The following is a 16,616-nucleotide window of genomic DNA, read 5'->3' as shown; positions in this document are numbered from 1 at the left end:
AAGAAACTTTGCACACCACAAACCAGAACAGATTTGTTCATTCTTGTTCAATTACTTTATAATTGTTTACAAAGGGTGAGCAGTGTTTTCCTTTTATCTTTCTGCAGATTGCAAAGCGTTTTCAGGAGTCGTGGAAATCCAGTGTGGCACAAGCTGAATATGTTCTCCCAGAGAGACCCAGAATGGCTTCCTCCAATCCTTCATCTGTAGATGATACCTTCCACAACATTTCTACTCCGGAGACAGTGAATTGGGCCCATCCAACCTTTCCTCCCTCTACTTCGCCCACCCTTCCTGAGACATCGCACATGACCAATGGATCTATTTCATCCCCCGTCATTTCATCACCAATTACAACTCCAGCAAAGCCAAGCACTTTAAGGAAATCTTCTGGCAAGAAGAAACCAAGTAAATCGTCGAAGGATATGATTAGTAAACACTCTAAAAAGATGTTGCATAATAGCCCTGACCAGTCAGATAGAGACAATGGAGAGTGCCCATATTCTGATCTCGACTCAGTCCCTAAGATTTTGTGTCCTAAAGCACTTGAACGTCAGACTAAGCTAGTTCCAACTCAGCTATCAATTAGAGTTGTCAAAGAGGAGAAGAAGCAGCCAGAGATTCAGAGTGGTCTTTGGTTTAGTAAATCAGGCAAAGACAGACGACCTAAAACAACCAGTCCGCTGCCAGACCGCACTCTCTTTAGTAAGGTTCCCTGTAAGAAGAAGAACTCATCTGTAGTAAGTAAAAAGACACTGGTTCCTAGTGCCTCCTCCTCCGGTGGTGGACCCACTGACCAGTCAGGGTTGTCAGAAAAGCATAAGACTGAAAAAAATCTGCCACCTGAACAGTCAGGAAATTTTAAACATAAAAACACCCTGGTTGCTAACAGGCCTTTTGGTTCAACTTGTAGTGCCGCTGACGAATCAGAATTGTCAGACAAGCAGAAGTCCCTGGTCTCTGTTGAGACTGGTGTGCCCTCTGACAAATGTGGAAAGGGTAGACAGACAGTCAGTAATACAAGTGACACTTTTACTGCCACAAAGTTGGACCAATTTGGCAGCTCAGATGCTAAAAAGGCCTTAGAGCCCAGCCTGACTGTCAGTTTCAATGACCAGTCAAGGTTTTCAGAGAGTGTAAAGAGTGTCAGTCAATCTGAACATTCTGACATCATTACTAATAAAAAGGACAGGATTTCTGACCAAGCAGAAGAAGAAGAAAGTAACAAGACTCCGGCATCCAGTTTAAATGTTGACACTACTGACCCATTAGCAAGGCTAGAAAAGCAAACAAGTCTGGTCTCTCAGTGTAGGCAGCCCTTTGTCAAATTAATACGCAAGGACATAAAGGGTAAGAAGTTCCTAAACTCCAGTATAACCATTAGTCCCACTGACCAGTCTGGATGTACAAAGAATGAAAAAACACCTGATAGTAATGTGACTAACATGTCCTCTAAACAATCAGATCGGGTGGACGGCACGGCAAGTGTCTCCATAGATCAGGTAGTCAGTTCAGAAGCCATAAAGGTCTCAGTTAAGAAATTAAAAGCTAGCAGTGGGACTGGTATTCTTTGTCTCTCATCAGAATCATCACAAGGGAAAACCATTGCTGCATCCAATGTGGCAAGTGCATCTGATGAGTTATGTAGCCCTGAAGCTGAAAGGATACCAGTTTTAAATGTAAGTCCAAACAATGTGACTTTCTCACCCTCTAAACAATCAGATCGATCAGAAGGAAAGAAGACTTCTGCCACCAATGTAACAAGCATGTCGTCTGACCAGCAGGGCAGCGCAGAGCAAAACATTGCGTCTGTCTCTAGTACAGTTTTTAATACAGCTACTCTGCCTTCTGACCAGCATGGGACTTTAATTTGTAGGAATGCCCATGTGCCCGAAGGCCTGTCTTCTAAAAAATACAAGAAAGTTGTCCACAAATCAAAGCTGGTTCCAGAAAAAGTGAATAAAATCCTACAACAGGAGCAGCCTGCCCACCTCCCAGCCAGCACTCGGCTGATGACCAGAGCCCTGAAGGCCATGCAAGAGGTGGAACAGAAGAAGCGTGAAAAAACCAGAAAGGAAGCAGAGCAGAAAGAACTCTTGAATCCACACAGAAAAGCTGACAACCTTGTGTACCACTCTGCACGAAACTCCTGTTGGAATGCTGGGGCCAAACTGGACATTTGCAATAAAGTAAAATCTCTTGAATCTCATTGTAATGATGATGGTGAGTCTGATCAGGACGCTTTTTCTAGCAGTAGCACCCCCTCTTTTTCTGATTCAGCTGACTTTGAGGCTGATGTCAAGAGTGAAGATGAAGACCTCTCGATATCCTCAACGCCACCAATGGACTTCATACCCCTTACTTCTAGGGTAAAAGCAAAGAAGGAAGATAATTCCTCTGACATATGCTCCTCATCCTCACCTTCCTCACCATTTTCTTTTATGAATGCTTTTAAAAACGTGGAGGAGGTATCCTTCCAGTCCCTGATAAATGAGGGTGATGGTAAACCCATTTCTTTCAAACCAGACACAAACTACAAGTTCAGCACTTTTCTAATGATGCTGAAGGACTTGCATGACACTAGGGAGCGAGAAGGGACCCCCTTAGAACTGGAAATTGGGCCACCAAGTGCACATGTTAAGGAGGAACCCTTAGTGATGCCTGGGGAGGCTACACCTGCAGGCCAAGATCAACAAAATGAACATGTTAATAACAATTCAAATTCAAGTCCAGACAAAATCAAACACAATGAAGGCAGCACAAATCAAACATCCAAAAGGCCCTATAACAGAAGGGGCAGCTCTACTGGGGTGAAAAAGAAAGCCCACCGCAAAGTGCCTTGTCGTCCTGCCAGGTCTGGACCTGGTTTCCCAGGGCTGGAGTCCTTGCCAGTAATGGATTCTTCATCAGGAGTGGATTGCTCATCAAGAGTCCAGTCCCTGTTGGGCATACAGACTAGCAACTGGGAGAGACAAGCAGGAGGTGGAGATGAAGTGGTTGGTGAGGAGGAGGAGAGGTGGAGCAGAGTAAGTGAGAATCAGAACATGGTGCCTTTGGAGCAGACGGAGTGCGACACTACGCTGTGTCTGGAACAGCCGAATGGCCTTGTTGCAGACTGCGCTGAAACTAACAAAAGCTTGATGCGCAATGCTGGAGAAGATGACAAGGCTCCAACAGGTAAGTCTAGTTTAGGGTCTGTATGCAGAGGGAGATTGCGTGAAGCAAAGATACTTGCATTGAGGTGAAAGGACCAGGTGCATTCCTGTGTTCTAATAACAACTGGAAGTTATTGTAATTTGGCCTACTCTTTCTCAGAGTCATAGTCAAGTCACAGTCAAGTCTTGATGAGTCAGATTCAGATTCAGAAGTCATGATTCAGGTTGACTTACTCTTTCTGGAGATATTATTATCTGTGATGTCCATTGGACAATAAATGTCTATAAATCCGCTTAGAAATCATAGAAATAAACTTACCTGAAAATCATCACGTTGTTAAGTTTTATTCAGTAGTAAAGTAATCTAATAATAGCTGTGTGTACATACATGGGTACATTGCAAACAGGAACTGCTAATAGCTAATTCACTAACAAAGACCACACCAATGTGAGGTATAAAAAGGTAGTTTATTCAGATAATGATGAGTATTTATGATGGAGGGGTCGAGGGGAGAGGGATGAAGGGGTCGTGAACGGTGGGATGAAGGGGGTTGTTTAGGCTAGGAACCCGGAGGTCGAGACTCAGGTTGGGGGCTCGTCTCGATAAGCGGCTTGCTTATCAACCCCCTGTGGTTCCTGTAATATATAAAATGAACCATTACTTTGGAGGAATTATGGATTTTGGCATGCAAGTATTTGATTGTGGGAGGAAACCAGAGCCCCTGGGGAAACGCACACAAACACGAGGAGAACATGCAAACCACACAGAAAGGCCCGGGCTGACCAAGATCTGAACACAGGACCTTCTTGCCATGAGGCCACTGTGCTGCCCGTTGAAAGAGGTGATAAACAGTGTTTGGTGGGGTTAGACAGGCTTATAGATGTATGTGCAGGTGATTGGATTAGAGATGAAATCAGTGAAGTACGGTTGGTTGGATTGGAGGAATTGAATGAAGCACAGGTGGTTGAATTAGTGAGAGAGGTGTGGTCCTGTTCATTAACTTTAGTTATATAACTTCATATTGACGTACTTTTAATGGTGCCAGTTTTCCAAAATGTAAAAACTACATTAAATGTCCTTTTCGCACGGAGGTAGATGGGGGTGGAAGAATGCAGTTGTCCTGTTTTTGTCTGCGAGGGGGCCACAGTGTCAGACTTTGAAAACCCCTGCTGTACAGAAATTGAAGGAGCTCACAACCTGAGTAACAGCAGAAGCGAGTCATATTATAGCAATGGGATGCACCGGGGAGAGTGTATTGCTGTAGTGGTTAGACACATATTTGAACACTTAAAATCACATATGCCTCTGTTCTTTTTGGCAATTGGTTCTATAAATGCTACACACATACCCATTACCCTGTGATTTCCATTACAGAAATGTTTGCCCACAGTGTGACATGGATGAACAAAGACCAAGTTGGCTCAATTTCTGTACTGAGTATTTTCTCCATTTTGGGGTGTACTCAGCAAAAAGGAATCACACCTATAGTGCCACGGTTGTACAGATAACGAGCAGACTGGCAAGATTCGACAGCCTAGCATAAGAAAGTGAAAAGCACAGAATGCTGGTAAAACTATGCAACACTTAAGTTAAAGTTAACTGAAATTGGATTTGAATGAAATACTGATTACTTATCTACCGTATATACCATGGCTATGGAAATATGTGTTTCTGAATGACTGATTTCTTAAAATGGTCCAACAGTACATCTCACACAGTTGCATATGAGAGTTTAATCATCACTCTAAATCAGTGGTGGCAAGGTAAACTGCAGGTAACCTAGAAACAGTTAATTTTATTGTTTTTACGTGCTACACTTAAACTAGACTACATATAAACTTCAACAAATCAACACTACTCTGGTTGCTTGTGGTACGTAGCCATGGTACCAGTGCAATAATTAGGGTTGCCAACTTCTTGAAATGGAAATAAGGGACAGGATATGGGGAGCGTGGGCAAATACGCATTTAACAAATATAACGTGTTTTACAGCTGCATGACTGCCTTATTATTACAGTTACTGATTCTAAATATATGATATACTTGGTTGTAAGAAGTCCTATTCATATCATATATCTCAGCAAGACATTTTTCCCTTTTCATCGCTGTAAAAAGTTTAAAATTGTCATTGGCAGATGGTGCAGTTGGCCCTATATTGTTGCATTTTAGATAATTTATGGAGTAAGTGGTGGGTCTGGGGGTACACCCCCAGAAAGTTTTGAGCATTAAATATTTAATTTTCTGCATTCTGGTGAAATGTTCTGCACTTTTGGAATAAATTAGCAGTTAAATATAACATAATATAATATAATGGAGTAGGTCTGTAGGCCTATAAGACTTCCAAGCATTCTGTAGCCTACTTCTTTCTTTCATGATTTAGTCTTCCCTCCTCTTTTGTGTCTTTGGTTGGGGAAGTAACCTTTAAACGTGCATTTGACACCTATTCACATCAATGATAAATTTATTAAGTTTTAATTTAAATATAAACTCCTGTGTTTCAGCAAATGTTCTGCTCATGTTCAAAACTTAATGCACATTCAAAATCTATCCCACACATGATCTGTGTTTTCTGACATGTCAAGAAAAAAGTTGTAATACTACGAGACTAACGTCATAAATTCATATTTTTAGACTTTATTTGTCTACCTGCCCTATTCGTTATTGCTCCGCTGGAAGTGGCTATCCTCTTCAGACTCTATGACCGACATAGAACCATCACGGTGAACACCAGTGTTGCATCAGCTGGGTTGAGTAGAATCACACCAACCAAGATTTTATTAATGAAGAATACATGGCTAAAACAACGTTAAAATATAAAGGTGCAAGAATTGAAAATACCGATTAAATTGAACAATGAGAACAACCCTTTGCTGAATGTCTCTCCCCTCTCTCTCTAATAAATGGCTACCAACATCCCAACAAAACAGGGCTGAGAGATCAATGCAATAAAGTCCATTGACATAGAGCTGTGCAGTTCAGAAAGTCTTTATAATGTGTAGTGAGACATTATACTCAATGAAACACACTATAAACAACAGGAAATAACAAAAGCTAGTGTATTTTCTTATGTATGTTTTTCAGCACATAAACGAATAAGAAAACCGAGCAAGAGGTTGATTGAATGGACCGAAGAGTATGATCAGATTTTCTCCACGAGGAAGAAAACCAAAAAGCCTCTCCAGTTGATTGGAAAGGTAAAAATCATACAAAGTAAGAGCTGTTGTAACTTTATAATGAAATGTTGTTAGAAATGCATAATACTATGGCATTAAGCATCCAGTATCACCTTTTGCGGCCACACATGAAACTTGTATCCCTGGTTGACAGTTAAATCACGTCATTTGTTTTTCTCAGGCCCCTCAGCCCATTACCTCTGTGTCCGAACCCTTGAGATCGGACAAGGATTCACATGACCACCCACCCTTGAACTTACTTCCTAAAATACAGACACCACCTCCTGAGGAAAATGCTGTAACAACACCCTCTGAGCTACAAATTCCCAGCACTGAAAACACATCTCCCCAAGATGCGCCGGTGCTTTCCATCGACACGCTAACCCCTCCTCCTGAAGCGGACCCTTCGCTGTCAGAAGTCCTCGTCAAAGACACCGGTAAGGCAGTGTTTGTGTATCTTTCTTTGCAACTTAACTGCTAAGTTGTCTGGGAAAACAGTCTTATGTCTGCCAAAGTAAAGTCTTCTTGGTAAATGTAAATACACTACATGGGCAAAAGAATGTGGACACCTGAACAAAGTATGTTGTCATGATCTGGCTCTTGAAACTGTGACAAATGTGGAGACAAACCGTATTAAAAGTGTAAGAAAGTAATTTATTTTTAACAAAGGATAATCAATAAATTTAAGTTGAACGTAAAATCACAGCACGTCATGTGAAAATCAGTAAAGTCAGTGAGTGAAAGTATGGTGTATGTGGAGGTGTTGAAGTGTAGAAATAAACCAACTGAGAACTCAAAATGGCCTCAGCCACATCTGTGAAGGGGGCCGCCTCTGTGATGACGGGGAAAGAAGAGAGCGAGACACCGCACTTCAGCCAGGCTTAAGTAATCGGCATACACTGCGGCAATCAGGTGTTCACGATTTACCTAATGAATGTAAGCAAAAAAAATTACATAGCACAGCCCTACCAGGGTCGTCACAATGTAAACACCCAAACATTAAATCCACATCACGTGACTGTTGAATATGTCTTCCCAAAACCTTGGACATTAATCTGCTGCTATTACAGTCTGCACTCCACTTTCAAGAAGATTTTATATGTTGGCTGCAGGGATTTGTTCCCATTTAGCCACAAGAGTATTAATGAGGTTAACAACTGATTGGCTAAAGCCTGGCTTATAGACGGTGTTCCAGTTCATGTCAGAGGTGTTAGATGGGATTGGGGTCGGGGCTCTGACCTTTGAAGGCCAGTGAAGTTCTTCCACACCAAGATGAGAAAACTATTTTTATCCTCCTAACATGTTAAAGCCAGAAAGTTGGAAGCACACAGTTGTTAAAAAAAAATTGTATGCTGGAGCATTATTATTTCTATTTATTGGAACTGAGGGGCGAAAACTAAAAACTAAAATCACCCCCAGACCGAAAGTACACAAAAGTATGGGGTGTCCAGATACTTACAGTGATGAAAGAAGTATTCAGATTTTATTTTAAGTAAAAATACAAATACAACAATGTAGAAATTCCCCATTAAGTAATCATAAGTAAGTAGAAGCATTTGAAATTTTACTTAAGTGAAACTATAGGCCTTTGCCTATAACTATAGTAGTATTACTAGTTAGTATTAAATGCAAACTTTTTTGTTATGCAGAAAAATGTCCCCTGTGACTACTATTATTTAGTATACCACATTGTTATTGCTGATGCCTCAGTGTAAGCAGCATTTTACAGTTGTAGCTGGACAATGAGGAGCTAGTTTTAAATTCTTTATACACAGGATACAGTTAACTTAAGTGGTTCACAACCTAGGGGTCGGGCACCTGCAAAGTGTCACAAGATGAATCGGAGGGGTTGTGAGATGATTAACGGAAATGGAAAGAAGAATAAACTACAAGTTCTGCTTCACAAATCTGTTTAAAGCTTTTGGACTTTTCTCTAAACTTTTTGTATTTTTGTGAAATATTGGATCATTTTACCATCTTTGGGCCTCAAACAGGTCTTCAGTGAAACCATCTGAGATGTTTAGAGGTGATTCACTTTTAGGTGTAACTAGATATCCGCCCCCAAAGACACTGCTTTTTTGTAAGGGGGTTCGGGGTAATGAAAAGACTGGGAACCACTGGTTAAATACACAACTATGCATTGAGTATTTTTATGTGACATTTAATTATTAGGAAAAGCTCCAGTGCTGGGGAAGAAGCGGAAGAGGAAACCTACTCAGAAGATCCTGGAGTACTGTCTGGAGGCAGAGGCCTCAACAGGCCCCAAGAAGAAGGTACAACATGGACATGTTCTGTTGTGTGTACTTTTACAGTACTTGTGTGTGGTGTATCTGAGTGTGAGTGTGTATTTATACTGTCAGGTCCCAGTTTATTAAGTATGCAATCCAATGCACTAGCTTTGCAATAAATACATCAATGTTGAGCCTCCCAAATGACCATAGAATTTAAACCCACGTACAAAACTCAACATTTTAAGCTTCACAAAGACAGTATTTATTTTAGCCAAATGCACCCACGTGCTGGCCAACCTTCGGGAGCGATTTGGTGTTCAGCCAGCGCCTTGGCCAAGGACACTTTGACATGTGGGCAGGCCCATAAGCTGGAGTGAAGCAGAGATGGTTCTTAAACGTTGGATAAATTTGCTGTTAGTAATTAATTCTGCCTATAAGCAAGTTCCACACCATGGACAAAAGGAAAGAGAATATATGAAAACAGAACTTTATCAAAAATGATTTTTTTGTAAGATAGATTTTATTATCCGGTCTACACGTTTTGAGAAATGGGGGTTCAGGTCTTTCTGGACCTAATTAAAAACCGACTGACCACAGAACAAAATAATAGAGTTCAGTCTAAACATGAAAAAAACATGAAAACCCAGTACAAGACAAAGAATAGCATGTTGTACAGATGTAATATGTAGTCTTGCCTACACAGACCCTCTGTGAAGATGGTAAATGGACCGTACCTGTATTGCGCCTTTCTAGTCTTCCAACCCCTCAAAGCATTTGCGTTATATTCTTATACCTGCGTTGCCTGCTGTTAATGTTATACCACTCACATCTACCCTTTTCTGTTAATTGATATAAACCTCTTTATACTGTTCACATATATAACTCTATATAACATTGTGCTCTGATAATAAACTCAAATGTAAAGTGATTTCACTGGGGATTGAACCCAGGAGGAGCGGTGCTATTCATGATCAGTGAAGATGAGAGACAACAAGAAAAACTTGCATTAATTTTATTTTATTTAACAAGATCTTAAGTTAGAAAGTTACAGAAGGATTTTTTTATGTTGTCAGTTTGATGGGAATAGTTTTTGATTCTCTTTCCACAGGTCAAACCACTGAAGACCAATTCAAATTCTGCTGCTCAATCAGGTCAGTGAATCCTCTTACAACAATGTATATTATACTTTCTATGCATTATTATTATTGTTTAATTTTTTACTTCTGTAAAAAAAAGTAATTTCTCTTGTTTCCAGACTTGGAAAGTGAAGTAAATAAAGCATGTGTCCCAAATTTAGCAAATAAAAGAAAAGGCCTTGAATTTCCGGACAACACAAGTTACTGTGTTTCTCAAAAGAAAACTATGATTTAACATGAACCAGAATCTAAATTAGAATTAAATAGTTCTAGATGGACATTTTCTTGGTGCTTTGTGACTTAAATAAATAGTAAATTAATCTCACAAAACTCCTTCTAACACATCTTTCTTACTCCCAGATTCTGGGCCACCATCTTTGAAATCAAAGAGTAAGCAGCTCACAGCATCCAGCGCCACACCGACAACCACAGAGACTTCAACCTGTACGCCCACACTGTCTGTACAGACAGGTCCCCCTCCCAGCATTCCTACTCCCGCCTCTCCAGCGCTGGCCCCACCCGAACCCGCCCGGGTGGAGACTGCATCGGTAGAGGTCGATGCTCTTCAAACAGAGGACAGTAAGGCTCAAGAGGTCAAAAAGGACACAGCAGAGTCAGAGGTCAGCCATCTTTACTTTTGTAACTGTTAGTTACATTAAAGTAAGTGAGTTAGTGATTTAGAGTTGAAAGTAGGAGGAAATCAGTCTTTAACTGACACATACTTGGCCCTACTTTTAGAACTGCAAGTAAAAGCCTTTTATCAACTTTTATCAGTTAATCCTATATTTGCCAATATTTAGGAGCTTGAGTGGTGTCCTAACGAGAAGATGGAATTCAAACAAAGATAAAGCACATATACTGTGGCAAGACATGTTGATGATGATGAGCTTATGAAAAGATATTTGAAGTTTTGAAGAAGAAAAAGTTTTTTTATTGATATGAAAAAGACAGCGGGGAAATGCAGATTTGAAACTGTGATGTTTCTCTTACAGCCAATAATTGTAATAAATCAAACTTCTTCTACAGCCCTTCAGATTATGTGAAATTATATGGATTATGTGCAAAAAATTTCCCCACAAACAAGCTGCTAATAAACAAGCTGGGGTTATTTTTCTTAAATAAGTAATTAATGAATTTTTATAAATATACCAATAGTGGAGCTATATTTAAGACATACTGTATGTGATATTCATATTGTTACAGTGGATTTCCCAACACTGCGTGATATTACACAAACAGTGTATTTTCTCCATCTATAAGTATGAATAACTTTGCAGGAGGTGTAGTTGAAAGGTAAGCTGGACAGTGGAAGAGTAGATAGATTCTATGTTTTCTTTGAAAATATGCCCAAAGCCCTGATTGCAACATCAACTCTGCATTTGAAATAATGCACTTAATAATGCATATGGTGCTTTTATAGATTATGCCACACAGCTGAATCAAATTATCTACTATTTAAAATTATATACATTTGTTTTTAAAGCCACACAAGTTTTTCCAGTGTTTACTTACTGTCTATTGTGAATGACTTTTTGGTAAATATAATGAGTTCAATATTTATTAATTTTGGCGTCATATTGTTGAATATAAATCCTAGATTGCTTAGTCACGCATAATATTTTTCTATACACATAAAGCTTTTTTTCTGGATTTCACATCTTTTCATTGTCTAATATTTCAAACAGCAGCTGTCAGTCTATCTGTTTTTTTAATGTACATCTTTTACCATGGTGTTCTAATCTTTTACCACGGTGTTTTAATCGTGTGAACGTAAAGTAAAATGTTTTTTTAATAAATCTAAGACAGTTAGGTGTTTTTAGGTTGAGGTTAGCTTTCAGAGCAGTTTCTTGGAATGCATGTGAGACATAAATAAGGGCCCTGATTGGTTGTTACATGAATTTTTCCTTTTTCTCTCTCAAAGGGTGAACTGTCCAGCTTGGATCACAGCTTCTCCTCCATAAAGGACGACTTGTCGCTGTGTGACGACCCACTTTTACCCTCGAGGAAGATCATAGGGGACCGAGGAGGCCCTGCCTCCATGAAGGAGAACATATGTCAGGTGAGTTTTCCCCGAGGCCCAGTACTGATTGTTATGCCCCGTCTGGAGGTGATCGAGACACAACACGAAAACGCTCCATTTTCTCCAAGGCTCAAGCAGCCAGAGAGACAGATTGCTTACTATGCTGACGGCTTAATTTATTTACAAAATGAGATGAAAAAATACACAGTGCTTGATTTAACTTGAGGGTAGGCAAAGGCCAACAAAACCAAAGAAACCAAATTACATTAACTTACCTCCCTAACAAAAATAAACAAGGTTAACAAAAACAGGTCAGCATGCCCCTAATAACTCCAAAAGAACAAAAGCCATCAGGCTAAATGTGAGGCTATGGGTGATTGGTGAGGATGGAGATGAATGTTCCCCCCTGCCATGCAATGACGCCATCTTGGCTCCATATATAGCGTGATGTCATCACTCGCCCTCAACTCACCCGTGTCATGCTTATTTTTATGTTGCTCTGCAACAACGAAACTGATGGAAAAGGTCTTAAGAGCTTTGTCCTCTCCAATTTTTCAGAAGCTTCCTGAGAAAAGTTCTCACTTTCCTCTGAGCCTTATTTTCTGGAAGACATTTCAGCATGTATTTTAGCAGTGATGGAGTTTATCTTTAGGAGAGGGAACTGCTGGTGACTCTGTCTAATTCAATCCTCATGAACCTTTGAAATAGCCTATATGTTGTTTGTTTGTACAGCTGCAGTGTTGCAAGCTGCCTTCGTGTATAAAGTACTGGGCATTTCATTAATACAGAGTATTGATATTTATTAATAGCTATTATTTACTGATGTTGCTGTATATTTTATTTCTGTGGAAAGAATTGCTGCAATGAGGTTTGGTTTGGTTTTCCCATTGTAACTAGATATTTATCATGTTATAATGAGCAAATTATTATTTTCTTGTGATAAGAATGTATCGCTTAATATTACAGAACTTTCGATTTATTTCTAACAAGAAAGCTTTCTTTGGTATGTAACAAGAAAAAGATCCAGTCAATGCCAAAGAGACATTGTAGCCCAGAGCAGTCATATAATGATTGATGTAGACATGTGGCTGGGTATTTTTATGTATTACGTCAGGGGTTATTATGGGTAGTTATTGTGTGTGAATTTGGTGTCAGATTAGATCGTTACTGGTGTTGGCTGCTGGATATGATCTGACACCTCCCACCGCCCCTGCTTGGACCCGAGTCTGAAGTTTATACACAGTTTTTAATCTGTGTTCAGGTATATGTGAGCTGTGATTGTCTCCGGTCACCCACACCCACAGGATAAACAGGTTTAGATTGACACAATAAAAAAACAGTCAATTTTTCTAACCAAAGCAGGCTGTGTCTTCTCTTTAAGCATTGACTGCATCTTCTTCTCATTTTAACACTTCTTGTAATGACAACACACTGGGGGAATATTTGCTCTCAACCTTCCCTTGTGTCGCCTTTTTCCATCTCTGCTGCTAGTGTCTCCTTGTGTAGCAGGGCCCAATTGTGATGGCTAGATGACTCAGAGCAAAACGGTCTGCAGTGGTTAGTACCTATCAAAAGTGGTCCAAGGAAGGAGAAGCTGTGAACCGGCAACAGGGTCATGGATAGCCAAGGCTCACTGATGCATGTGGGAAGCAAAGGCTGGCCCGTGTGGTCCGGACAGCTTGCCTGACTGTTGGTCAGATTGCTGAAAAAGTCAATGCTGGTTCTGATAGAAAGATGTCAGAACACACAGTGGAGTCCAGGCCATGACGGGTCAGGGTTGTTTTGGTAGCAAAAGGAAAAAGGGAGACCTACATTATCACCATCATAATGTTATGGCTGATTGGTGTATGTACACAAGAAAATTTATCCTCTTCACCTGAGCGTCTAAACAAGAGTACACCTGTTATACTTATATAAAGTATATATACTTGATATATATGAGCCTATACAACGGGTATGACATCAAATTCCTTTGCACAGATCAATTCCTTATCACTCTGCGACAAACAGGGTTCGAGTTATAATCTGAGCTTCGTGGTGGTCTGACGCCCCATTTACACCTGATATTAAAATGCGATTTGATGCAGATCGCATTTTACCGGCGGAGATAAATAAATAAATAATGAGAGTGAGAGAAAGAGAGAGGCAGAAAGAAATCATTGCTTATTACGTTATTCACTATTTTCCCCAGATGTCTGCGATATTGCAACAAAGTTTAAGTTTCAATAGCCTGTTCAAAAGACTATTGCTCAAGGAGACGCAATTCCGCCCTTTATGGTAGGTATAATATTAAAGTGTTATTATTTTACGCCCTGCTTGCCGCCGGCACACAGTAGCAAGCATATTATCATATGGCCAAGTTCAAGTTACCAAAGTCAATCTACTGAAACTGGACAGTTTTTTAGTGGCTGCACAACAAACGGCAACGTGCAAATAGATATAAATAAATAGTTATAATAATTCTATCCTTTGATGTATTTTGCTTAGCAAACATCATGCGCTATGTAGCCTACCGGCAGCCTGGTAGAACTACTTTTTGTATTCATAAAGAAATGTCTGTTTCAAATTGGAGTGCTTCTGTTTGCCTACTTTATTTTTTGCCATGCTTGGTAAACTTTTTATATAAGCAATAGCTCACTTCAGGCCGTGGTATACGCTTATTATATTACAGTTAAGGGGGTTGGTGAACAACAGCCCTTAACTGTGATATAATAAGCGTATACCACGGCCTGTCGTGAGCTATTGCTTGATTATACTATACTTGTTCATTGTCTCGGTGTAACTAATGATATCATTTTAAATCAATAAGTCAAAGTGGGTTGATGCACAATTAAAACACTTCTACGGTTTGTAGTAAAAAGAGTACAGCTGGGAGAGGAAAATTCTGAGAACAGCTTTTTGCAAAACATGTTTCAACAGTTTTCATCTGGGCCATCTGCCTCTACTAAAAATCAATTCATTAAATTGGTGGATGTTTTGTTCCAGTGGCTTACAGCATCCTAAGTACATATTGTAAGTCTGTGGATCCCAACTAAAAATACAGCAACTGCAAATGAAATTTAAACCCAACACACAGGACCACTTTGACAGCTACGTTGAATCTCTCTTATTATATTATATCTCCTAAGGAAGGTTGTGTTTTTTGTCCCAGGTGTGTGAGAAGACTGGGGAGCTGCTGCTCTGTGAAGGGCAGTGCTGTGGAGCCTTCCACCTGCCCTGCATCTCTCTGGCCGAGGCCCCTAAAGGGAAGTTTGTCTGTCCGGAGTGCAAATCAGGTATGTCTGTGTTTACAGGAATTCCCTGTGGTAAAGATCTGAATTGTAAAAGTAAGTCAAATTAATTATATAAATAGATGTATTAAAACACATAAACTGTGGCAGTTTTGCGGGGAGCCAACACGGGCCAGTGCCCCTGTAACACAGACCATGGACCCCCCTATGGCCCTAAAAGTCAACAATAATCATAACAATATATCTTCCTTGCGACGATATGGCGCTGATGCGAAAGGCGTAACAAATGTGTCTCAACTAGTCGGATACTTTAGGACGTTACAGTGCCATGGTAGCTGGTTATCCCTGATAGAAAGTGTTGTGAATGCACGAGCGCTCCCCCTGCTGCGGGAGCACGCGTGCATTCAACGGTGAAGGCGGACTTTCGACTTCACCAAAGCAAAGTACTGATTAAGGGTGCTCCGATCGATCGGTCACCGATCATAATCGGCCGATAATGGCTTTAACTAGTTCAATCGGTGGTCGCTAAAAAGGCCGATAAGAAAAGCCGATCAGATGAAGCAATACTCGCCAGACACATTTTCAACGGCAGCTAAAATGTTTCACTATGTGAGCGGTTTTCAAAGCTAGATAGCACCAAAGTCCTTCTCAGACAAGAAGGGATGAATGCGCCCATGTAATCATTTACAATTAGAGTTGAGCAAAATTCAGACAAGCAACACGCAGGAGCGATCATGTGAAACTGTCGCAGCTGTGCTCATCTCAGTCCCGCAACCGGAGTTTAACAGACTCATCAGGCAGAGAGAGAGAGAGAGAGAGACTGATCCTTCAGTGTGAGTTTCCTGATGCAAAGAGCGGCGCCACTCGATCAGCTGACTGCATCTCTCTCTCTGTTTTCGTTACAAAAAAACGGAGACCTTTTGCTACGTTTCCGCCTCCCGTCCAGATTAAAACGGTGAATCAGAAGATGTTTGTTTGAAAACGCTGCGGACCCAGTGGACAAAACAGAGGACTTTTTTTTTTGTGCATGTTGCTGTATTTACTTTGCGACAACTCCCAGTCTGTTTTCCGCCGCCATCTCTGGTACTCCTGTGTTACTTCAGTAACATTTCAATGCAAAAAAAAAAAAGGAAAAAGCCTGGTGTGGTTCTTGGTCTGTATTAATTACTTCTTTCGCTAAATCGTCTGCTAAAAAACACCTGAAGGACTCCAAGATGGTGATAAATAAGATCCTCTGGTCTGATGAGACCAAGATAGAACTTTTTGGCCTTAATTCTAAGCGGTATGTGTGGAGAAAACCAGGCACTGCTCATCACCTGTCCAATACAGTCTCAACAGTGAAGCATGGTGGTGGCAGCATCATGCTGTGGGGGTGTTTTTCAGCTGCAGGGACAGGACGACCGGTTGCAATCGAGGGAAAGATGAATGCGGCCAAGTACAGGGATATCCTGGACGAAAACCTTTTCCAGAGTGCTCTGGACCTCAGACTGGGCCGAAGGTTTACCTTCCAACAAGACAATGACCCTAAGCACGCCGCTAAAATAACGAAGGAGTGGCTTCACAACAACTCCGTGGCTGTTCTTGAATGGCCCAGCCAGAGCCCTGACTTAAACCCAATTGCGCATCTCTGGAGAGACCTGAAAATGGCTGTCCACCAACGTTTACCATCC

At 40.7% G+C, this 16,616-nt stretch overlaps 1 protein-coding gene across 5 annotated transcripts in view; it reads left to right on the top strand.

Annotated features, from left to right (window-relative positions):
• nsd1b (nuclear receptor binding SET domain protein 1b) overlaps positions 1 to 16,616 on the top strand; it is a 39,782-nt gene that overhangs the window by 9,110 nt on the left and 14,056 nt on the right. For all 5 annotated transcript variants that reach the window (XM_046039407.1, XM_046039406.1, XM_046039405.1 and 2 more), the window contains 8 exons: positions 108 to 3,177; positions 6,238 to 6,350; positions 6,511 to 6,766; positions 8,502 to 8,602; positions 9,669 to 9,711; positions 10,057 to 10,316; positions 11,618 to 11,755; positions 14,868 to 14,991. In XM_046039407.1, the coding sequence (XP_045895363.1) occupies positions 108 to 3,177; positions 6,238 to 6,350; positions 6,511 to 6,766; positions 8,502 to 8,602; positions 9,669 to 9,711; positions 10,057 to 10,316; positions 11,618 to 11,755; positions 14,868 to 14,991 (4,105 nt within the window). The remainder of the gene's footprint in view (positions 1 to 107; positions 3,178 to 6,237; positions 6,351 to 6,510; positions 6,767 to 8,501; positions 8,603 to 9,668; positions 9,712 to 10,056; positions 10,317 to 11,617; positions 11,756 to 14,867; positions 14,992 to 16,616) is intronic.

The sequence above is a fragment of the Micropterus dolomieu genome, linkage group LG23, assembly GCF_021292245.1.
Source record: "Micropterus dolomieu isolate WLL.071019.BEF.003 ecotype Adirondacks linkage group LG23, ASM2129224v1, whole genome shotgun sequence".
Taxonomy (NCBI): domain Eukaryota; kingdom Metazoa; phylum Chordata; class Actinopteri; order Centrarchiformes; family Centrarchidae; genus Micropterus; species Micropterus dolomieu.
The sequence above is the reverse complement of the archived record's forward strand: the minus strand, read 5'-3'. Positions and strand labels throughout refer to the sequence as shown.